A 24,794-nucleotide genomic window follows, 5' to 3' on the forward strand; every position below is an offset into this window, starting at 1 on the left:
ACTACCTGTTAAATGGCATTAATATTTAAATGCTGACTTAGATTAGTTGTATCCTGAAAACTCTAGGGCAATCATTAAAAAATATTCTTTTTAAACAAGTATAATTGATATGCAAAAGGTAGACAGAAAATGCAGCCATATGAAGTGTTCCATTAAAGTAAAAAGAAAGGAAGATTGTTTAAAAGACAACAAAGAATGAGTATAATAAACATAGAATAGCTACAAATATGACAGATACTAGCCCAACCATATCAATAACAACTTTAAATATGAGTGGTCTAAATAAAAAAGACCCAATGATATACTGTCTACAAGAATCCCATTTTAATTACAAAGACAGGCAGATTAAAAGTAAAGGGACAGAGAAAGACATATTATGCTAACATGAGCCTAAAACAAGCTTAAGGCAGCTCTATCAATTTTAGACAAAGAAGACTGTACAAGTTGGTGCCAGGGATTAAACCCAGGGGCAGTCTACCTCTGAGCTATACTCCTAGCTTTATTTTATTTTTTATTTGGAAACAAGGTATCACTTAGCTGCAAAGGGCCTCACTAAACTGCTGAAGCTGGCAGCAAACCTGTGATCCTCCTGTTTCAGCCTTCCAAGTACTGGGATTACAGGCAAGCACCACCAAACCTAACTCAACGAAGATTTTATCACAGATTAAAAAAGTGTTATTCTATGATAAAGAGATACTTTCTCCTAGACAACATAACAATCTTTAATGTATACACTCTTAACAATAGAGTATCAATATATGTGAAGCCAAAGAAATCAATAAAATTGTAAGGAGAAATGGCTGAATCCACTCTATCAGTTGGAGGCTTCAACATCCCTCTATTAGTAATTGACAGATGCAATGGGCAGAAAATCAGTAAGGATATAGTTGAACTAAACAACACCATCAATCAACTGGATCTAATTGACATGTATATAGTACTTTACTCAGTAACAGCTGCTTGAGCTTCTTCTCAAGCTCACATGGACCATTTACCAAGATATACTACATTCTAGACCATAAAACACACCTGAAAAGAATGTTAAAGAATAAAAACCATACAGTGTATATTCTCAGACTACAGTGGAATTAAGCCAGAGAGCAACAGCAGAAAGATAGATGGGAAAAAAAAATCCCCAAGTTCTCAAATATTCTAAATCAAATGAAAATATATTTCGTCAAAATATGTGATTAATCAAAAGGAGTGATTAGAGACAAATGTACAGCATGAATGTTTTTAGCATCTGCATTCTTTTAATATGATTTTACATATCTTTACATTATTTAATACATGCATTTTTAACATAAACAATTTAAAATAAATTATCCAAGCCAGGCATGGTGCTACATGCTTGTAATCCCAGCATTTGGGAGGCTGAGACAGGAGGATCCAGGTTCGAGGACAGCCTTGGCTACTTAATGAGGCCCTTTACAACTCGGTGAGACCCTGTTTCAAAATACAGAATAAAAAATAGGGCTGGAGGTGCAGCTCAGAGTTAGAATGCCCCGGGTTCCACCCCCAGTACCATAAAAAAAAGAAAGGAAGAAGGAAAGAAAGAAAGAAGGAAAAAAAAAAAAGAAAGAATCCAAGCTTCTACTTTAGAAAATTAGAAAAAGAAGAGTAATAAGTCTTCATTCTCCACTAAAATACAAAATGCTTCACCTGTTTTCTCTTTTTGCTTCAACTTTTTTACAATTCTCTGGTGTGACCTCTAGTCCATATGTTATAAACTTACCAAAAAAAGGACAGTAGATGTCTGTAAAAGATAAATAATATAAGACTTAATTTTGGGTAGATAAACTAAATGAGTGAACTCACGTTCCAAAATAAGCTTCTCTTAAAATGACTCAGCCTACCAGAAACATTAACTTATTGAAGGCCTGGTCAACTGCTACCCAGGAGGAAAGAATGGCAAGAAGCTGGACTACTATCACACACACCAAAAAAGGCTTGGCTGCCATCATCATGGAACAGGTATCAGCACACCCCAAAGCTGCCACTGTGTAACTCCTTTAGGGTCATTAGTTTTAACATACAGTCCTTTTGCTGCACAGGAAAGTACAAATAAAATAGGATCCCAAATCATACATCTCTGTGTTCTAAGTACCCCTCTATTTTATTAGCCATGTGACCTTGTAAAAACAAATATGTGACAACATTCAGCTGATTGACAAGTACTAGAAACAGAATTCCAACTAGCTTCTGCAAAACCCAGAACTTAATACAAAGATATTTAGCTATCGCTTGAAATTCAATCTCAGGACCATGGACAAAGGCACTTAATACAGTAAGAACTGCATCTGCCTCTCTCTGTATTCTTTGTTTAGATGCTCTTGCTTATCTAGTTCAAATGGCAAGAAAAGGCTAAGAATCTCACAGTTTTATAGCTTATAAACTTCACTAACTAGAGAGAAAACAAATTTATTCTGCCCCTGGGCATCTAGAACCTGGGGGGGGGGTGAATTACCTGGGTCAGTGCAAGTGTCTAGAACAAGGCCAATAAATTAATATACTGAATTGTGATTGTTTCTCTAACCCCCTACAAGCCACAGTGATCTTTATAAAACATAGATATGATCTAGTCATTAATCTAATTTAGATCCTACATGAGTTTCTCCAATAGACTTAAGATAAAATCCCCAGTCCTTGTAAAACCAGGCTTTGAATGGTCCCTGTGCATTCCAATTCCTCTTCATCTCCACAAACTTCTATCAACTCATCATCCCCTGTAATAAGCATTATTTATTCTGGTCTTTTTTTTACTTCTCTGAACTGCCAAGCTTCCTTGACCCCCCCAAAAAAAAAAATTGTTTCACATGTGTTCTTTGTAGCCTCTTTCCACCTAGCTACTAATCTTGCCTCTAATAAGGCTTTTCCGATTCCCGATGTAAATTATGTCCCTTCTTTTCCTTTATAGCATTCACCAAGATTTCTAATTATAAGTGTGTATATTTGCTCAGTATCTAACTCTCTTACTTTACTGTTAACTCCAAGAGGATAGAGACCTATCCTTTTAGAACCTAATTGGCTCTTAATAATTCTTGCAATGAATAAGAAACTAGTTCAGCATGGTGCCAGTTGCTATTACCATTAGATCAAATAATCACAAACAAGAGGAGGTTAGCATGTAGGCATAACTGTTATTATCGAGTTATTAAAATAGCTACTTCAACAGTAACTTATTGGGGAATGGGGAGAGAAAGCAGTTCCCAGAGAACCTGAGTTTCTGCTGAGCAGAAAAACAACTTAATCAATTCAGCTGCCCTCCTTCCACAAACTCCTCATAGAGCTATGATCTCAATTAAGTAAATAGCACCTATAAAGTGACTGAATATACAGCAAGCATGCAATACTAATTTCTTTCCACTTAGGAGATCATGTTACACATTATTCTTGAATATCATTAATCTCCAAATAAGTTAATTAAAAACCTACAAAATACTCTGATGTATATGACAAACATAGGTATGTTCATGACCCTTTTTCTCACAGCACCCTTTCCACCTTCCTAAGAGAATGGCTGGCTTGCTATTCTGCAGTAATTGTGCTCACTTAAAATCCACTTAGCTTCAAAGATAGGCATTGAGAAAACAAAAAATGAAGCAGGGCATAAACCAACCAACCTACACAAACAAAGCTGCCAAAACTGTCCTTGTCTTTGAAAAGATCATAAACTCACTTTCTCAATCTGCCTCCAGACTCAAAGTCCCAAATAAAAACACCATGCCATCTTAATTCCTTTTCTTGATTGTACTGGAAGTTTATTAAAAAAAAAAAACCATTCAAATAAAAAAGAAACAACCATAAAACAACAACAAAACTATCACAAGCCTTGCCTTTAAGAATACACATGTGAGAAAAGATGAAAACTACATCTTTTCAGAGGTAGATGAGAATGGAGAAATCCCCTGAAAGTATTTGGGTGGTAATCTTAAAGAGGAGAAGGGAAAATGAACTCTCCGAAAAAAAGAAAGTTGAACAGATCTTCCAAGGGCTCTTGAATTTTATTTGTGGCTAAAAGGGACCTCAAAAGTTATCTTTTGAACTTTCCTATTTTACAACAAACAGAATCAAAGACCCTGGGAGGTAAGTCATGGAGAAGACCCTAGCTCCTCCCAATTTCTCCCATGCCTCACTTCCTGCCCCAGGTGATATGAGGCTGGACCACTCTGGACTGAGGCACATCCTTCTCTTCATTTGCAGTGGGTGAAAGAGGGCGAGTTCCTAATAATGTTGTCATGCCTGACTAGATAAAAAGACTGTCATACAGTGTAGTGAATATAGCACTTATCAGATATGAGTGCAATTTTAAAATACTCTAGTGTAATTAAGTTATCTTATGGGCTAAATACATAGGCCTTAGTGAGATGTCTGAGTCTAACCACTAAGCATACCATTTCTGAGGAAATAAGTTATATGTTCCAAACCATTTTACAACTTTTTTTTTGGTGGGGGGGGTACTGGGGGTGAAACCCAGGGGCTCTACCTCCGAGCTATACTCCCAGACCTATTTTTTAAATATTTTATTTGGAAACAGGGTCTCATTAAGTTGCTGAGAGCCTCACTAAGTAGCTGAGGCTGGCTTCGAACCTGTGAGATCCTCCTGTCTCAGCCTCCCAAGCTCTGGGATTACAAGTGTGCGCCACCACGCCCGGCCATTTTACAACTTTTAAGAATATAAAAATGCCATTCTAAGCTAGAACTAAGCTGAGTATGATAAACTAAAAACACAAGATTCTTCATTTTATAAAAAGTTCTACCTCAGGATCATTTACTTTAAAAATTACATACTTAGATATTTAGTACAAGATTTGATTTACATACATCTTGTTAACATTTCACTAAAAACAGTCAAAAGCAAAACATTTTTATACTCGTCTATATTTTCATGAAGTGAACTATATTATAATAAAGAACAAAATTGTTAATATCATTTAAGTTGATAAAACATACATTGTTCAGTATATAGTGCTAGTTATAATGTATGGATAAAAGGATTATGAAAGGAGGTAAAAGGTCTCAAGTAAATTTTTTTTCTCTTCTCTCAAGATAAACTATACCCACTAATTAAAATGTTTGCTAACTCTACCTTCTAATAACTTTCACTCTATATATTAATTTAATGGATTTCCCTCACTCATTCATTTTATTTGTTCAACAAAGAAAACTGAGCCCCTGCTATTTGCTAATCAGTACACTAGTACCTTTGGATTTATGACACTAAGCCACAGGTTAGCTTCTGTCCTCAAAGGGCTTAAGAAAAACCATGAGTCAACTGCATTTACACAAGTGATAATGACTATTAAATTTTAGCTCATCATTTAAAAAAATGATTAAGTGTGATCACATTAACTCTTAAATGGAAGTTCCCTCAGGAAGTAAGCAAAAACATTGTTTTGGTAAAAGTTTCAATAATATAATCTTTCAAGAGTAGTTTTGCTATGAAAATTTAATTATCCAATAAGGAAATCAAAAACTACTATTTAGATAATGAAAATCAAGAACTTGAGAAAAAAATCTTAAATGATTCCTAAAATTAAACAAAATGTATATTTAGATATAGTATAATACAATATTTACTCTTAATGTATAAATATTCACAAAAATAAATAATAAGAAAAGTAGCTCCATATCATACTCGGAATGTTCTGAACTCTGGGCTTCATGCATAGTAAGCAAATATACCACTAAGCTACACCCCCATCCCAGCACCTGAAAATTTTTTGATGAAAAAAGCCTTAACATTTTCTGGATGTTTTATCTTTTGCAAACTTAATTCAATATTCTACATATTTATTATCAAGTCACATAATTTTTTCAACAGATTAACTATGTATACCTATACTTATAACTAAACTTACCTCTTAATTACAGTATTAAGTCTGCAATTAAAAACCCTAATAGCTGAGAAATTCTTCAACTTAGAGCCATATTGTTCCAAACCAAACATCAAGATAAATCAGCCATTCTAATGTGCCAAGGAAAATCCTAAAGCCATTTTTCATTATATTTTACACTGAAATATTCTCATCACTCATTAGCTAAATATTTAAATTTTCTTTAAAAGCACTATGAAAAGATCTCTACTGAATGTATACACACTACATATCAGAGTTAACGAATATCATTCCCATTGCACATAAGGAAATCAAGGCACAATGGTGTCCATTTTGTAAATTGCAAGGTCATCTCCTAACCAAGCAGCCGATCCTACCCTATCAACTTATATGTGCACCGCTTTCAAGTGCCATTAAACAATTACTATGCCTAAAACTGCCTCTGCAATGCCTATGTGCAACTGCGTTTATCACAAGGTTAATACAAGCTTGAACGAGGGAAGAAAAAAAAGGGATTACAAAAATAAGAAAACATTTTTGCTAGTGAATCGTTTACTTTTAAACAATGAAATTTAAATGACTAACATAACAGTAACCAACAGTTTTTTATGTTTAAAAATATACTTCATTCTTCAGGTAGATCATACAAAGCTGATGCCTACTCATCCTTGTAGCTAAAAGTTCAAAATATAAGAAAAAAATCTGTAACAAATACTTGATAGTTGTAAAGAAATGAATAAAAATCTAAATTAGCGAATGATCATAGGGCAGTAAAAGCTGTACCTTAAATATGTCAATTCTTCATTTAAATGGAGACCATGATTAGTAATCAAATATTCTGCTGCTGAAAAATACAAAATTTCTTATTCAAAACTTGAGAAACCCTCTGTAGCCTTTAACTCAAATATTCAATATAAATAAAAACATTTTTTCTAATAGATCACATAGGGTAAACTGTTCTTGAGAGTTCAAACTGAGATTGCATGTGAAATGACAGTGTTATGTCAACAATTAGAAAAATGAAAGTTACCGACTATACGAATTAAATTTAAGAACATCGGATGGATTGAATAATCAATAAATCAATTACACAGATTACGGAACAGAAATAAGATTTAGCTAATACGCGAATCTAACACCCAAAGGGGAAAAAAAAATTGTAAATGCAACCTAAGGCAGATCGTACATAGAAAAGGACAGGATTAGAATGAGTCGTGTAAAAGTGCCTGCTCTAGCTGGGGATTAATTAATCGGCCACAGGACAGGTCGCGATTGTTCAGGTCGGACGCGCTTTCATCATTATTGTAGTTCACCATCCGCAAGTGCCAGAGGTGTCAGGGTACCGAAGCTAGGGGGCATGCTGTAGCAAGGGGAAAAGAAAAACGGGAAAGGTGCAATGGATGCTGCATAGTTGAATAATTATCTGGGTGGCACAATGGGCGAGTCCTGCCGACACCAGAGCTCCGCGAGCGGCCCCTAACTCTGCCCGAGGCACCTCCCCATCGCCGGCTTCTGAAGCGACGGCACCGCTTCGCCTGCTCTTACACGAAATTAAAAAAGGATGCCCGCACCGGCTGGGCGCCGTGCCTCCGGACACAGACCGCGGGCGCACGCACGGACGGCACGAGCGGGCTCCGCCGAGCCGCGGCTGCAGCCTCGGGCCGGCGCGGGGGCGGCCGGCGTGCGGGGGCCGCAGGTGAGCCCCGAGCCGCCCGGGAGCCGCGGGCGCGGGCGGCGGGAGCCCCGGGATGGGGGTGGGGGCGGCGCGGGGGCGGCGCGCCCATCCATCCCCGCAGCCTCCGCGGACCCCAGCCCCCGCGCGCCTCGCTCCGCTCGGGCCGGTGGCGGAGAGTTCCTTTCCCGGGCCCCCCTCCCCGAAAAGGAAATTCCGGAGAGACTCGCGCTCACCGTGAAATCGTGGGGGGCTCTAGCCTTACCCCTTCTTCATGCTTCGGCGACCCCGCCGGCCCCGGGACCCCCACCTACAGCCCCGGGAGCGCCGGGTCGGCGGCGGGACGCGCGGGGGCAGCGGCCGGAGCGCAGGCCGCCGGGGACGCAGCCTGGGCGCCCGCCGGCCGCCGGACCACAGTGTGCTCGGTGCGCGAGCGAACAACACCGGCCGCCGCCTCCGCCCGCCGCCTCCCCGCGCGGCGCTCCACAACCGGGCGCCGGGACCCGCGCCAGAAGCAGGGGGAGTCGCGGCACTCTGCCCGCCTAGCCCCCCATCCGCCCCCCAGGAGCTACGCGCGGCCACCTCGAGGTCTGCGGACCTAAGAGCCTCACTTTCCCCTTCAGCCCCCGGAGCCCAGGTGCAGCCGCAGGGGGACACCCAGCCTCCGCCCACTCACCCGGCAGAGGGGGCGAAGATGGCTCTTCCCCCTTCCCCGAGGCTCGGTGGTATTACCCAGTCCTCGGTTTGGGGGAGGGGGACGGAGAGAACTGTGCTTGGCTAGGGAATGAGGGAAGATGATAGCCAATTGAATGAACCATCCTCTAGAGGGCGGGGTCTAAGGAAAGACCGTCCCCTGGCCACGCCCTCTAGCCCTAAACTACATTTCCCATCGTGCCTCTTCGCACTTCCCGCCGCGCTGCACGCCGGGAGTGCGGAACCTCGCGGCCTCGTAGTCTTTAAGACAACTGACTAGGTCCTGAAAGCTATAAACTGTTATACGTCCCACTCCTTCTGTTGGGAAATGTTCCCAAATTATCAGTTCAATTGCAGTAATTCTAATAATAATCTTTTTATTGTCTGATGTTGTTATAAGTGATATATTAGCAAAGGAGGCAAATAATGTGTTTCGTGGCAATCTTTCAGGATCTGGGAGCCGCCGCTTCTTCCGCCCCGGCCTAGTCTCTGCGGAAGATCTGTCGCCGTCATGTCGGCTGCGATAGCAGCTCTAGCCGCTTGCTATGGCTCGGGCTCAGGGTCCGAATCGGACTCGGACAGTGAGGGCAGTCGGTGTCCGCTGCCCGCCGCCGACTCCCTCATGCACTTGACGAAGTCGCCTTCGGCCAAGCCCTCCCTGGCGGTGGCGGTGGACTCGGCTCCGGAGGTGGCGGTTAAGGTAAGTGTTGGGGCCACTGATGCGGGGCCGCAGCTGCCTCCAGCTCCAGACCCTCGGGGCGCCTGGTTACCGCTTAGTGCTGAGAGGTTAGTTGCTGCCCATAGGTCTCTTCTTCCCACATGCATCTGCCTCGGGAGAAGGCGAGAACTGAAGTTTAGGGCAGCCCGTCATGGCTCCCTGCCCACCACTCATGAACGAGTTTGGGGAAGAGGTTGGGGACATGGCTTGAAAAGAGCGGGTGTAATCCCAGGACATAAATAAAACTAGATCAGGACTTCCCGAGCAGAGTATTTGCCCTCCCTCACTCGAAATGAGCAGTGGTCTGGCTTGGTTTTGTTTTTGAAGAACTAGATTCTGATTCGTGTTTCACCACTTGTGTGAAATTGAGCAAGTTTCACAGCCACTTCTATTTCTTTATCTGTACAGTTGAGATCATTTTTAAAGCACTTACCAATATGAGAAGGTTATTGTAAATCTAAATTGAAATTATACAAATAGAGCTTCTAGTGTAAGCCCTGGTATCTTGCAAGAGAGCAATAAATGTTAGCTATTGTGATTATTCATGTAAATACAGTGAGAAAAGGGGTGTTGGGTTTAAGAAGCAGCATGCATGATCTCAACTGAAGAAGATGATAAAGGGATAAATGGGATTGTATAGTTCATTCAACAAATATTGACTAAGCAGCTCTTCATTGCTAGGAACTTTTTTAGGGGCTGAAGCCACAGAGCCCATGAGCCAGATATCCTTGCCATCGTGATAAAGATATTTTAGTGGAAGAGGCAGCCAATTAAACATGACCAAATAAAGTAGCTACAAATTGGATTGAGTACTACGAAGGAAAAAATAGAGTACCATGATAGAAAAGAAGGTAGAAGAATAATTTTGATACGTCGATCAAGGAAGTCCTCTTTGAAAAGATCACTTCAAAGACTGGGAAGTTAGCCCATCGAGTGAAGGCAAGTGTTTCCAGACATGGATGACTGGCAAACTGAGAATTAAGCACACTGTTTAGAGACTGAGAAAAGGCTGGTATTTCTAGAGCCAGGCCAGAGTGTACACCAGTTGTTAGTACAACCAATGTGGGTGAACCGAAGCTTAAATATGGAGGGGGATTTTTTGTAAGATCAAAAATTCTTTTGTAAAATGTTCCCAGGTCAAGTGTTGTGCTTAGGAAGTTTTCTCCAGGTTTTAAGTGAGCCTCTTAATGAATTTTACTTTTTATTAATGGACATCTGGCACGAAAGAATGCTTGGAATTTCATGTTAATAATGAAACAAAACTCTCCCAACTTATGGCCCTCCGGCAACCTCCTGAGTCTTTATATTTCTCTCAGTCAGTCTCTCTGTGTCTTCATCTTCATTTTCTTCCCAACCTTAAGGAAACCTTAACCTCTTGGAAAGCTAATCTCCAAGAGCGGTGTCCCAAACATTCTAGTTAATTTCTGCTATCTGACTTGAAGCTGCACCAAGCAATGCTATTATATCCACTTTCTCAAACTGTGCTGTTCCTTTGACTTCTGCTCTCCCCTTCTGCATTGATGTCTTCCAGGTATCCCCTCTTTATCTTCTTTGTACTTCATATATTCTCCTATATCTGCCCTCAGTCTGTGCTTCTGGTAGTTCACAGGTATCCACTGTGAAGTGCTTAGAACAGACCTGTGTCAAGACTCCAGAATCCAGATCCTGCTTCCAGCACAAGGTCACCCTTATGGTGACCTTGGAAAAATTACTTAAGTACTCTGTGCCAATTTTTTTCTCACCTTTAAAGAAGATTTAACACTAGCTTCCATCTCATGGAGTTATAGAATTCTCCTAAAGCAATTTTAACAGTGTCTGGCACACAATAAACACTTACTAAAGCCGGGCGTGGTGGTGCACGCTTGTAATCCCCGTGCTTGGGAGGCAGAGACAGGAGGATCGCGCAGGTTCGAAGCCAGCCGCGGGCGCTGGCTTAGGATACCCTGTTTCCAAATAAAAAAATGTAAAAATAGGTCTGGGAGTGTAGCCCGGAGGTAGAAGTGCTTCCAGGAACCCCAGTACCACCAAAAAAATAAAAATAAAAAAAATAAATAAACACTAAAATGTCAGCTATCCTTACTGTTTACAGTTCTAAACTCTTTGCTAGCTTAAGATGTTTGTTGGGTCTAATAAACATCTCTCCCAAAAAGGCTCTCGGGCACCTCTAATTCAGTGTGTTGAATACTTCAATAGTCTCTTTCCCTCAAAATCTACTTTTTTTTTTATTTGATGAATGACCCCACAACCTACTCATTAGTCCAAGCCAAGAACGAAGGGTCAAGCTTTTCTCTTTTTCCTCCACCCCTGAAGTTACTTAGCTAGTTCTAACATTTCTGCCTTATTAATTTTTCTTAAATGAATTCCTTCCTCTGTGTTTTCATTGGCACAGCCTTTATAGCTTTCTTATTTCTCCCAAGAATCATTCTTGACTTTTCTTTTTCTCTTAGCCTTTGCTTTTGGGCGGTGGGTCCAACCCATTATAACTCAGTGATATTTATCACATTTCTGTCCCCTTCTGCTGCTGTTTTAGTTCAGATTCTGACCATCCCCACGACATAGACTTCTAACTGGTCTTTCTACTTCTTCTTCATCTTCCAAACCCATATCCCATATTTTCTTCAACAGTGCACTTAGAATGTTCTCTTTAATTCTAGTGTCATCATGTCATTTCCTTGCCCAAAGATACCATTTTGCTTATTAGATATAATTTCTAAGTTCCTTATGTAGCATGTGAAGCTTGCCAATATTATACTCTTTATAAAGCCCTATAAGCCTAATTTTCTTTTTTCCTGTCAAGATTTTGCCAGTGCTAGACTCTCTGCCTGGAAATTCCTTGCCTAATACTTCCTTCCCACACCCCAAACTCTGCTGCCCTTTAGTCTCAGTGCATATGTTCCCTCCTGTGTCTACCTGAAACTCTTTTTCATATTTCAGCTGTAGCACTTACACATTGCTGGGATTTGTTAACTTTTTACTTTCCCATAGACTCCTTTCCCAGAGATTCCTTTATGCCTCCAATGTCTATTACACAAGAGTATGGGAACTGTATCTGGTAGAGAAAATGGGGAGGGGAGTCTTGGTAAAGTATGTACATGAGAATCTTGAGTTTTAGAGCTGGGCAGGCAGTGGCAGGGTTAGAGGTACAGGTCTAGAGCTTACTTGGTTTGGTCACTAAGAAATTAATTCAATAGGAAATCCAGGAGGAACAGGTGCAGAAGGTGCCAGAGGTTCATTAGAAGAAGAGCAGGGGTTTGTAGAACCCTAGCAGTATAGGTTCTGAGATGGGAGAGGAGCAGCATGCTCATCACTGATTTGAGAATTGACACCTGCTTATATGAAATTGGAGGGAGGTTACGCACAGTAAATGTAATGACTGAAAATGACTGAAGCATGCCAGTGCACTCATCTGTCTAATTGTATTGTGACTTATAATGGCAAGCATTTTGGCAGGAATGGTAGGGGTGTGGGTGTGTGTTTGTGTGTGTAAGGGGGGATTGCTGGAGATTGAACCTGGGGGCATTTTGCCTGTGAACTACACACCAGCCTTTTTTATTTTTTATTTTGAAACAATATCTCATTAAACAGCAAACCTGCAATCCTCCCATTTCAGCCTCCTCCTCAGTACTGGGATTATGTCAACATGCCACTACAGCAGATAGTCAGGAATAAATTTTTGCTGTGTTTTTAACCTATCTTTTCCTGAGCACCAATAAAATTTGAGTATCTCTTCATGTTTATTATCGGTGATTTGATTTTTTTCCCCTCTTCAAAGCAACTCCTGGGTGATTTTTTTTTATTTGTAAGGAACCTTTATGTATTCTAGATACTTGCTTTGTTAATTGTGTTTGTTGTGAAATCTTTTTCAGTTTGGTTTGTCTTTTCATTTTTTTTACTGCCTTTTGATAAACAAAATTGTTATTTAGTCTATTCTTATTAAATTATTCCTTTATGGATTATGATTTCTGTTTCTCATTTGAGAAATCCTTAACAAAGTCATGAAAATATTCTCCCATATTATCTTTTGAAAGTATTGGGTTGCGCCGGGCATGGTGGTGCATGCTTGTAATCCCAGTGCTTGAGAGGCTGAGACAGGAGGATCACAAAGGTTTGAAGCCAGCCTCAGCTACTTAGTGAGGTGCTCAGTTGCTCAGTAACTTAGTGAGACCCTGTTTCCAAGTAAAATATAAAATAGGTCTTGGAGTGTAGCCTGGAGGTAGAAAGCCTCTGGGTTCCAACCCCAGTACCACCAAAAAAAGAGAAAGTATTGGTTCTTTGCTTCTTGCATTATTGCTTTTAATTTTTAATTTCATACACATGAAATTAATTTTTGTGTACGGTATATTCTTTCTTTGTGTGTAAGAGAGGTGGAGAGAGAAAGAGAGAGGGGGTGTGTGTGTGTGTGTGTGTGTGTGTGTGTGTGTGTGTTGGGGATCACATATTCTAGACAAGCACTGAACAATACCTCCAACCCTTTATGAACATTTTTTTTGTGGTAAAATATAAAATATTTTATATTTTATTTGGAAACAAGGTCTCACTAAGTTGCTGAGAGCCTCACTAAGTAGCTGAGGTTGGCTTTGAACCTGTGTGATCCTCCTGTCTCAGCCTCCCAAGCGCAGGGATTACAAGTGTGTGCCACCACGCCCGGCATTATGAACATTCTTAATACCATAACTTGATATCTGGTAAGGCAGTTCCCCTTGACTCTTTTGTTGATGATGGTATTCAAGAATGTCATAGTGTTCTTGGACCTTGCAGTTCTATATATAGCTTATATTTAACTTGTAAAGTTCTCCTAATACCCAGATGGGATTTGTTTTGCGTTTGCGAGCCATAGATCATTTTGGAGACAATGTTCTATCTATTCATTAGATCTTTAGCTTTCCAATTTCTTCCCAAACTTTATAATTGTCTTCATCTTAAACAATTTTAGCCAGGTATGGTAGCACACAATTGTAATTCCAGTACTTGGGGGGCTGAAACAGGTGGTTTAGGACAGTCTTAGCAATGTAGTGAGCCTCTCAGCAACCTAGCATGACCCTGTTTTAAAAAAAAAATTAACAAAGGGCTGGAGTATAGTTCAGAGGTAGAATGACCCAGGTTCAATCTCTAGTGCCACACACATACACAAAAAGTCTTATACAATTTTGCTGAAAGAATTTCTAAGTGGCTCTTACTTCGATGGTATAATATTAATAAATAGCATTATTTTTCCAAGTATTTTACTTTCTTTCTCATCTTACTACTTATGTAATCATATCACCTGTAAATATAGCAGTATTTGTTTTTTCTTTCAATTCTTACTTTTTTTTTTTTTGCTTCCATGCTTGCTAAGACTTATACAAAGATCAAAAGGAAAAAGATGGAAAAATGATATACCAGGAAAATTCTAACCAAAAGAAAGTTGGCGATGGTTGTATTAAGAGTAATAAAATTGCAAAAGAGAAAGTATTCCTAGAGACAAAAAGGGGTATTTCATGAAAATAAAAGGCTCAGTTAACAAAGAGGTATTGTAAGCTCAAAATGCTTATGTAAAAATTGACAGACCTACAGGAGAAATTGACAAATGTTTAATTACAGTAACAAATGTAGAACCAAAGTGGGAGTTTTATTTGGTTTTTGTTTAGTTTGTTTTGTTTTCCCTTTTTATTTATTTATTATGAAACAAGGTCCTGCTAAGTCACTAAGGGTCTTGATAAGTTGCTAAGGCTGGCCTTAAACCTGTGATTCTCCTGTCTCAGCCTCCAAAGTACTTGGATTTCAGCACCTCAGCACCTGGCTACACTGGGAGATTTTAATAACTTTCTCAGTAATTGATAGAGCAAGCAAAAAGTATCTGCAATAATATATAAAATTTAAATAACAAAATTGGTGACCTGTATCTCAAGGTCATAGACTATTACACTTAATGTAGAATATTATTTTTAAGCACCAACATTTTTAAAGAACTGACCTGGAACCAGGGATTGGCAAACACTGGTAATGGACCAGATAGTAAATATTTTACACTACATTGACTACATAGAATCTTTTGTCACTTTTTTTTGCCCGTTTTTAAAACAATAATTTAATAATTTAATGTCATTCTTAGCTTGTTAATAGGAACTACAGAGTGTGCACTAGATTTGGCCCACAAATGAATTTTCCAGCCTGTTCTAGACCATAAGACTGAATAATTTTTCAGTCACATATTTTGACATCCTCTGACTGTGATACAACAGTGCTAGAAACCAGGAACAAAAGGATAACTATAAAATTTTCTACACAAGATGATGATGGATGATGTGTTATATTTTGCACATTAGAAATCATCCCTTTAGAAATGTGATGAGCCCGATTGGTTTGCAAGAGTTTTTTGTTAATGGAGTTTAGAGTTAAAAAATAATAATAAAAGCAGACCTGACTTCCTCTCATTTCAGTCAGTGACTATGCTACTTTCCTGCCTTAGCATAGCCAACTCAAGTAAAATGGAAATCATGCCTCTAAGTTTGAAGCATACATAGTTTTGCTTCTTCATGGGTAGTATTTCTTATATTTGTAAGCTTCAATTGAATCTTTTTTCTTTACATCTGCTAAGGGCCAAACTCTCAAAGGATATCTTTCTCCAGATTTCTATTCTTTTATCTTATCTGTCTAAACTTCTACTTTAGGCAGTTTAGATGTTTCCAGTTTCTGGGGGGAAATAACTATATGCCATAAATCAATAAGTACTTTATAATAATGATTAATATATGTTTTCTACTTTATATTTTACATAGTGTTTTCACTTCTGTTTCTTCTATGCAGGAAAAAATGTAGAAAAGACTAAAAAGTGAACATTGCTTAATTTTATTCTCAAATTACTTTGAATTAACAAAAGATAACTGTTTAAACTTACTTGACCCGTAGAGTGCCTTATGGGTACTTTAAAGTTACTGTACTTTAATTTTTGTAGATATTGAAACTGAGTAGAAATCCTTTGTAATTCTGTGGTAATTCCAATTGCATGCCTAATTGGTATTGAACTCCTCGTGGGTATTAAAACAAGGTTGTGGTATTGTCCAAGTTTTTCTAATTAAATGTAAAATTAACAACCCTTCATTTTCTGGAGAGTTGTTCAATTTGTTCAATAATTTTAGCAGGAGCCAGAGACTGGGACCTACTTATATTGCTTATTAGTTACTATTGTTGCTTATATAAAAGGTAATTTTTAAATTTTGCTTTGCATTTAAAAGTTGACGTCTCATGTTACTTTGTTCAAAATAATTCAGATTTAGAATATTTTAAATATCCTTAATTAAAAAGATCTGGTAACCCATATTGTAAAGTGGTTCTAGCAGCTATACTCTATAAAATCCATTGGGGCCAGGCGTGGTGGAGCACGCTTGTAATCCCCGCGCTTGGGAGGCAGAGACAGGAGGATCACGCAAGTTCGAAGCCAGCCTGACTGGCTTAAGAGACCCTGTTTCCAAATTTTTTAAAAAAAGTATAAAAGTGGGTCTGGGAGTGTAGCCCGGAGGTAGAAGGGTTTCCAGGAACTCCAGTACCACCAAAAAAAAAAAAAAAATTAATTGGGCAGGTATGAACGTGGCTAAGCTTCTCTTTTTGTTGTTGTTTTTAAGAGTTTGTATGTCAAGGGAAAATACTAAACAGTGAAAATTCCTAGTGAGCATTCTAGGCTAATTTAGGTGCCTAGCATTTGAACCAGCTTCCTTTAGAGTCTTAATATGAAGGATATCCTTCTTCGCCACCCTTTCAACTCTGATTCAGGGCTATCTGGGCTCAGCCAAATAGATGCACCCACTTATGCTTTTTAGTCTGAAACTAACCCACAGAGAAGCAAGGAAGAAGGAATTTAAGTGGCAATGGTGGCTGATATTTTCTAGTTTCTCAGGCCAGTAGTTTGAAGAGCCAGCATCCAGTGGCAGCAGTAACCGTTCAGCAAAGATTCTGAGTAATAGTAAACTGTTGTCTTCAGTAGATTGGCTCTGTGACGTGATTGAACTGTGACTCCGTCTGTATACCTACTCCTTATCTCTGTCTACTCCTTGAACCTGCTTTTCCTCCACCCTTCCTGGCAATTCTAAGAGAAACTTATAAGGATACAATACCATTTAATCAGGCTGTGAGGATTTCTATTGCTTGCAACTAAGAACCCTGGCCTATAACATCTAGTTACTATGCCTGCAATTTTTGTTTGTTGCTGGTTGGGTCTCTTTAATATTACTCATTGTGGTTCCTTTAAACTTTCTTCCCCTTATCATTAATTTTTTTAGTTTCTTGGGGCAAATGATTCGATCTTGCTAATACCTTACACGTCATTAATGTCTTTTTTTTTTTTTTGGTGGTACTGGGGGTGGAACCCAGAGGCTTTATACCTCTGGGCTATACTCCCAGACCTATTTTATATTTTATTTGGAAACAGGGTCTCACTAAGTTGCTGAGAGCCTCACTAAGTAGCTGAGGCTGGCTTCGAACCTATGTGATCCTCCTATCTCAGCCTCCCAAGGGTGGAGATTACAAGCATGTGCCACCACGCCCGGCCATTAAAGTTGTTTTTCATAGTACTTACCCTCTTTTAGCAAAATATGCAACTCTTTTACTTATTATATGAGTTACTGTCTATCTTCCCCCCCTTAGAATATAAGTTCTACAAAGGCAGGTATCTTCACCCATTTCTAAAAGTTGAGAACACATAATAGACACATGGCCAATATTTATGGAATAAAGAGATGCATCTGGCTGGGTGTGGTGGCGCACGCTTGTAATCCCAGCATTTGGGAGGCTGAGACTAGAGGATCACGGTTTGCGAACAGCCTCAGCTACTTAGTGAGGCCCTTTGCAACTCAGTGAGACCTGGTTTCAGAATAAAAAATAGGACAGGGGGTGTGTCTCGGAGGTCGAATGCCCCTGGGTTCCATCCCCAGACCCACACACAAAAGAAGAAAATGCATCTGAAGATGTATGCTTGCTTTATGAAGGTGCCAATGCCCTACCTACACAAAAATATTTTAAAGATCAATTATGACTCCTGCCATCTCCTAGCACCTCCAAACTTCTGTAACAACCACCCCCTTTGTCATCTATTTGATCTCATATAGAGTCCTCTTTCAAGGGGCTACCTCCCAACTACGTCCTGGACTCTGTCCTCTTCTAAGTCTTCCAGGATAGCCATATGGTTGATGATTCCCTTGTTCTGAGTTTCTCCCTGCTGTCTCCTTTTCTCTAAAAAAAAAAAAAAAAAAAAAAAAAAATCCAAGTCTTTTCTTAAGAACAAAGAAAAGCAAACTTTTATCTTGGAAATCTTCCATCTGATACCCTATCTCTTCTGTTTTTATTTTTTAACACCAAATGTCTTGAAAGAGTAAAAAATATTACTGTCCTTTTTATTTTCTTTAATTTTTAAATTTTTTTAGAATTTTTTTGGTGGTACTGGGGTTCCTGGAAGCCCTTCTACCTCTGGGCTACACTCCCAGACCTATTTTTACATTTTTATTTGGAAACAGGGTCTCCTAAGCCAGCGCGTGCAGCTGGCTTCGAAACTGCGCGATCCTCCTGTCTGTGCCTCCCAAGCGCGGGGATTACAAGTGTACACCACCACGCCCGGCATTACTGTCCTTTTTAAACTCTCATTTACACTAATATCCCTTGAAACCAACTTACCATGATCTACTTAAGTTCCCAGATCACCCTGGCAAAGGCTATTTAAATATAATTGCCAACTGATCTTTAGTCAACCTTATCTCACTTAATTTCTCTGTGGATTTCTTTTTTCTTTCTTCAGTTTAACAAGTATTTATTGAATATATGCTAAATGCTCTGCATTCTACATGTGCTAAACACCCTGATTTCTACATTTGAGAATTTAAAATCCTCAAATTTTAAGGGAAATCCATGTGCAACAAGTAATATATCAAAAGTGGCCAAGAAAACTACATTCTTTAGGACCATGGACGAAAAAGCAGTTTTCCTGAGTCAGGAGGATGGAACAGATCAGGGAAAACAGGAAGATGCAGGAAAACCAGGAAGGCAGTAGAATTGCCAGTGGCATAGAAAACATTGGAGTGCTTGCTATTGTAAAAAAAAAAAAAATTAGCGAGCTGTGTGTGGTGGCGCATGCCTGTAATCCCAGCATTTGGGAGGCTGAGACAGGAGGATTATAGTCCGTGGACAGCCTCAGCTACAACTCAATGAGACCCTGTTTCAAAATAAAGAATAAGAAATATAGGGCTGAGGGTGTATCTCGGAGTTAGAATGCCCCTGGGTTACATCCCCAGTGCAGCAAAAAATAGATAAATAAAATAAAATTAGCCATTAGTATAATGTGTAAAAGAAAAGGATATGTTAACCAGATATAGAGGTATTATAATAGACCAAGCAAGATATGCAGAAGCCTTCAACTAGGGCAGAAGTATCTGGAATGTGGAGGGGAGTTTGGAATGGGATTGCTGGGGGATATTCACAGGTAGAATGAGGAACCCAGTGCCTAGTTTGCTAGTGAAGATGAAGTCATGGAGGAATGATGTATTCTATATGGTGTTTGATGATATCACATCCATATATAATGAAATTCAGTGGTATTTGAACATGAAGATCTAGAAGCCAGACATAGTTGTCAGGATTGCCAAAAACCGAGCAAGGTATTAATTGAAGTCATTAAAAGGAAAAGATAAGGTAAAGAACTGGTCAGTTCTCCTAGAAATCAGACCAGAGATTGTGAAGCTAGTAGAGGAGGGCATAGGTTCAACAGTGTAACATAGAGGCACGGGTAGTAACTTCTTCAACAAGACCTCCAAAGTGCAGAAAATTAAAACAAGAATTAACAAGTGGTGTGGCATCAAACTAAAAATTTCCTGCTCATCAAAGGAAATCATCAAGAATCTAAAGAGAAAGCGTAGAGAATGGGAGAAGATCTTTACCAGCTACCCCACTGATAGAGGGCTAATATCCAGAATATACAGAGTGCAAAAGACTTTACACTAGCAAAACAAATAACCCAATCAAGAAATGGGCAACTGAATTGAATAGACACTTTACAAAAGAAGAGATACAAATGGCTAATAGATACATGAAAAATGTTCAACATCATTAGCAATCAAGGAAATTCAAATCAAAACTACACTGAGATTTCCTCTAACCCCAATCAAGTGGCAAGCATAAAGAAGTCAAATAACAACAAATGTTGGTGAGGATGTGGGGAAATAGGGACTCATCTACACTGTTGGTGAGAGTGCAAACTAGATCATCCACTATGGAGATCAGTGTAGAGATTCCTTAGAAAACGAGGAATGGATCCACCATATGATTCGGCTATACCACTACTGGGTATCTTTCCAAAGGGGTTGAAGTCAGAGAACTATAGTAATATATGCATACCCATGTTCATAGCAGCACAATTCGCAATAGCCAAAATATGGAGCCAATCTAGGTGTCCATCAACAGATGAATGGGTTACAAAATTATGGGAAACACACACCATGGAATTCTACTCAGCAATAAAAATAAAATTATGTCATTCATAAGAAGATGGAAAGACCTGGAGAACATTGAGTTTAGCCAAACACAGAAAGAGAAGGGACATATGTCTTCTCTAATATGCTCAAGCTAGGGATTATTTGGTATACCAGAGGTGCTCCAGATACTGGATGAGAAACCTCAGAGAAGCCAGGAAAGAAGGGTAGGGGAAGAAGAAGGCTGAGATTTATTAATGGAAATGCTACATGCAACTTTGCATACATGTGAATATAACATTAACCTGGACACTCCGTATTGGGATGGAGGGAAATGGGGAGGTGGGGTCGGGGGGGGGATGGAGGGCACCAAGTACTCTGTGAATGTATGCCATTGTCAACATAATCTACATTATGATGTGAAACTCTACTGCACCAATAATATGTATATAATAAAAATAAACTAAAAATTTTTTTTAAAGGACTGATTAGTTTTGTTTTTGTTTTATTTTGTTTTTGGTGGTACTGGGGATGGAACCCTTCTACCTTCGGGCTATACTCCCAGACCTATTTTATACTTTTTATTTGGAAACAGGATCTCAAGCCAGCATGGCTGGCTTTGAGCCTGCTTGATCCTCCTGTCTCTGCCTTCCAAGCTCCGGGATTACAAGTATGTGCCACCACGCGCCTGGCCTGATTAGTTTTGAAACTAGAGAGGAGGGAAGTTAAAGGAAGTTGTACCTGATAGACTGTGTCTTTGAGAAGTAGAGCAATAAGCAGTCTGCTTTGGTAAAGGGGCTGTTTAAGGTGTTTTAAGACTGATAAGATTTTAGAACACTAGCTATGTGCATGTGATGTTATTTTTATTATTGATTTTCTAGTCTTTGGTTATTGACTAGCCTAACTATCCAGCTCTTTATTTGTAATATTGCTTCTTTTCACTGTAAAACTGAAGATTTCTCACCTGTTTTGCAAAATGTACAGTTTTACTGGGCATTGCCTTGGTATTGTGTTGATGGGTGCGTCTTACCATCGGCAAGAGACCAGCAATAAAGATGATAATATGACTGAGGTCGTCCTATGGCTCAGTTTCACATTTATGTGATAAAATCCACATTTATGTGATAAAATGTGATGTGGTTAGTTTACATTTTAGTGGAGAGAGATAGACAATAAGTAAGGGTGTGTGTGTGTGTGTGTGTGTGTGTGTGTGTGTGTGTGTGTGTTTCAGGAAATGGTAAATATAACAGAAAAATAAAGCAAGGAAAGCAGAAAAAAATGAACAAGACACTTAAAAAGAAAGAGAATAACCTTGTGGATATCCAGGAGAAAAACATTCCAAAAAGAATAATCAATGCAGAGCCAGTAAGGCAGGATTGTCCTTTGGCATATTCCAAGAATAGCCAATAGGCAATGAGGCTGGGGTAAAGTGAGCGCAGGAATAGTGCTGTCTGAAGACAGGTTGCTGTGGGCAGAGCAGATCATGCAGGTAAATTCTCAACCTATCAGACTCAAGTCCCTTGTTTTGTAACAGCCACTTTATAATGCCATTGTTTTTGAAATATAATTCATAGATGATGTATAATCTTCTTAAAATTTTCAAAATATAATTTCAATATCTTAACTAATAGAAAATATCTATAAACAAATAACATATTTTGAATATGTGGATTCTCAGAACAGGACAAAACAGGATGACAAAAATGCCCTTTAAAACTACCCTAGCCACCATGTCCACTTTCTAAGAACATCTGTAATGGGCCTTGTAGATTTTTATTAGGCTTTTACTCTGCATAGGAAAACTTGGGGGTGTCAGGGGACTTAGAGCAAAGGGATAACATAATCTAGTATTTTGAAAGAATTGCACTGGCTCCTGTGTGGAGTAAGGCTGTCGGTAGGTATGGCTGACTAGTTAAGAAACTTAAAATAATCCAGATGCAAGATGGTCTAAGTTGAACTGTGGTGATGGAAAGATGAAACGAGAAGTGAGTATATTCTGGATGTATATGGAAGGTACATTTGTCTATGGATTGGATATAGATTGTGAAAAAAGTATAGTCGAGGATAACTCATATTTTCACATGAGCGACTGTAATTGTGTAATTATATAATTATGGTTAATTTAGATAGAGAAGGCTGGAAGGATTCATTGAAGAGGGAACCAAGAGTAGTTTAAGAAAAATTAATAAGATATCTATTAGATATCATGGGAGAAAAGATGCTAAATCAAAGGTTGAGCTCTGGAGTTCAAGTGAGAGGTCCAGGCTAGAAATACCAATTTGGAAATTAATATATTAATACATGGTAAGATTGAAAAGATAAACTTCCAGTGATTCTCCAGTCTCATGTCTCTTGGAACATTTGTGTTCCTAACCTGGGAAATGAATTTAAGAAGGTTAAAACACTGACATGAATTATAAGAAATTGGATTCAGAAGGTTCAGACCCTGCTACTTTTTTTCTTCTGCAGTACCCAACTGAGTGCCATCTGGTTACACATCTAATAGGTTTGCTGAATAAAAAAGGAGTGACTCTTGAATTTGGAGTGAGAGGATCAGTTCTTTGAGGAAAAAACTCATCATCTATGGCTTTTATTAGTGTTAACTTATTTAGAAAATTTTAAGGAAGTATTTTTTTTTAAGATTTAAAGAAGTTTATTAAAAAGATAGAAATACAAAAGACAGTTATAGACTCTGCTACAGCATCTCATGCAGATCTTGAGAAAGCTCGGTCAGGGGACCTGCAAAGGCGTAGATCCCCCATGAAGTATGTCTAGCATGCTCTTCTTTAAAAAATTATTTTAGGATTATTTGGATCAATATGTATAATTAGAATTTTATGTATAAGCATTATAACTAAAATTGATGGGCAGTGGCTTGTGAGAGACTCAGACAACAAAGATTTTTTTTTTCCCCAAGAATAAAGTTTGGGCCAAAGAGTAAGTTCAAACTGACCTTAGTTTGGGCCAATATATAAGATTAAGTTCAAGTTGGCCTTGTGAAGTGAGACAAAGCATACTTTCTATGATTATTTAAATGTCTGGTACCTTGCCCTGAAGTCTATAAAAAACTTTTCCTGTCCTTGAAGTTCTTGCTTGCATGGTTATGCCTTTGCCCTTTCCTGCCAAAAAAAAAAAAAGTATAAAGATTATAACAAATCCTAAATAAAGTTGGAGAAGCTTGCAGCTGGTCTCGTGTGAAAGCGTCTTCTCTCATTCGACCTCGACTCTCCTCTCACCAACACAGGAACCTCGACTCTTGCTAGGGCTGGACCCCAGCAAGCCTCAAAGGGTAACATGAGGGGGTGCTTTGAACGAATTCACCCAAGAAAGTATTTTGAAAAGAAAAGTTGTTACATATTTTCACCTCTTATTTTTTTTAAATAAAAAAAGAAGTAAAAAATAAAATAAAATAAATAAAATAAAGTAAAAAAATAAAAAGTAAAAAAAAAATTTTACTTATTCTTTGGTTATTAAAATTATTAATCATATGGTTCCACTGTAATAATCATAAAATTGGTGTTAAAATGCTAATATGACTTTGTTATAGCTTATAAAATGAAATTATCATATATCTAATCTTTAATGTTTATTTTTCTTTAGGAAGATTTGGAAACTGGAGTTCACCTTGACCCTGCTATCAAAGAAGTTCAATATAATCCTACCTATGAAACCATGTTTGCTCCCGAGGTAAGAAAACATATTCAAAGTTTGCCTTTTGCTAAAGTATTCAAATTAGGCATAGGTAGGTCAATAATTGGTGAGGTTTTTTTAAAGTTTTCTCACAAAAGTAAACAACTTAGAATTTTAGAAAATATATCTTTCTAATCTCCAAAAATTTAAATGTGCTTTTGTGACAGTAGTTTCAAAAATCCACTAATTGCTTTTTCACCTACATACAAATATCTGATAATATGGAACTGTCGTTTGCAAAAGAAATCTGATTCTTAGATGTGAACTTAGTTGACCTCTTCCTGTCAGATTGATAAGAGAATATTATAAGAATCATAAAAAGCTTTAGCTTGTTAGCTCAGTACATAGTATATTAGGAAAAATTTAGATACAAATGCTTTTGAAATGTCATTAGTGGTGATAGAAGCAGTAAGTTAAAATGAAGTATGATAAAAACAAATAATTCCTATTATTCATTTAAGAAACGCTTTGAATATTTTCTGTGTAGGAAAATTTGTCAAAATTACATTTTTAGATGTTAAAATGGAAACAAATACATGATGGACAAAAAGAAAGGCTAGAGAATTATATTAAAAAATGAACTGCAGTAAAGCAGGGCATGGTGGCGCATGCTTGTAATCCCAGTACTTGGGAGGCTGAGACAAGAGGATAATGCAAGTTCGAAGCCAGCCTCAGCTATTTGGTGAGGCTCTCAGCAACTTGGTGAGACCCTGTTTCCAAATAAAATATAAAAATAGGTCTGGGAGTGTACCCCA

The 24,794-nt window shown here is 38.6% G+C and overlaps 1 protein-coding gene across 1 annotated transcript in view; it reads left to right on the plus strand.

Annotated features, from left to right (window-relative positions):
- Positions 1-8,713: 8,713 nt before the first annotated feature.
- The window catches only part of CDC40 (cell division cycle 40), a gene marked incomplete at both ends in the record, with an annotated part of 47,779 nt that continues 31,698 nt past the window's right edge, over positions 8,714-24,794 (plus strand). The window contains 2 exons of the mRNA XM_080700613.1: positions 8,714-8,902; positions 23,950-24,036. Of these exons, the coding sequence (XP_080556739.1) occupies positions 8,714-8,902; positions 23,950-24,036 (276 nt within the window). The remainder of the gene's footprint in view (positions 8,903-23,949; positions 24,037-24,794) is intronic.

Source organism: Muscardinus avellanarius, assembly GCF_963383645.1.
Source record: "Muscardinus avellanarius genome assembly, chromosome: 8".
In the NCBI taxonomy this organism is placed as follows: Eukaryota; Metazoa; Chordata; class Mammalia; order Rodentia; family Gliridae; genus Muscardinus; species Muscardinus avellanarius.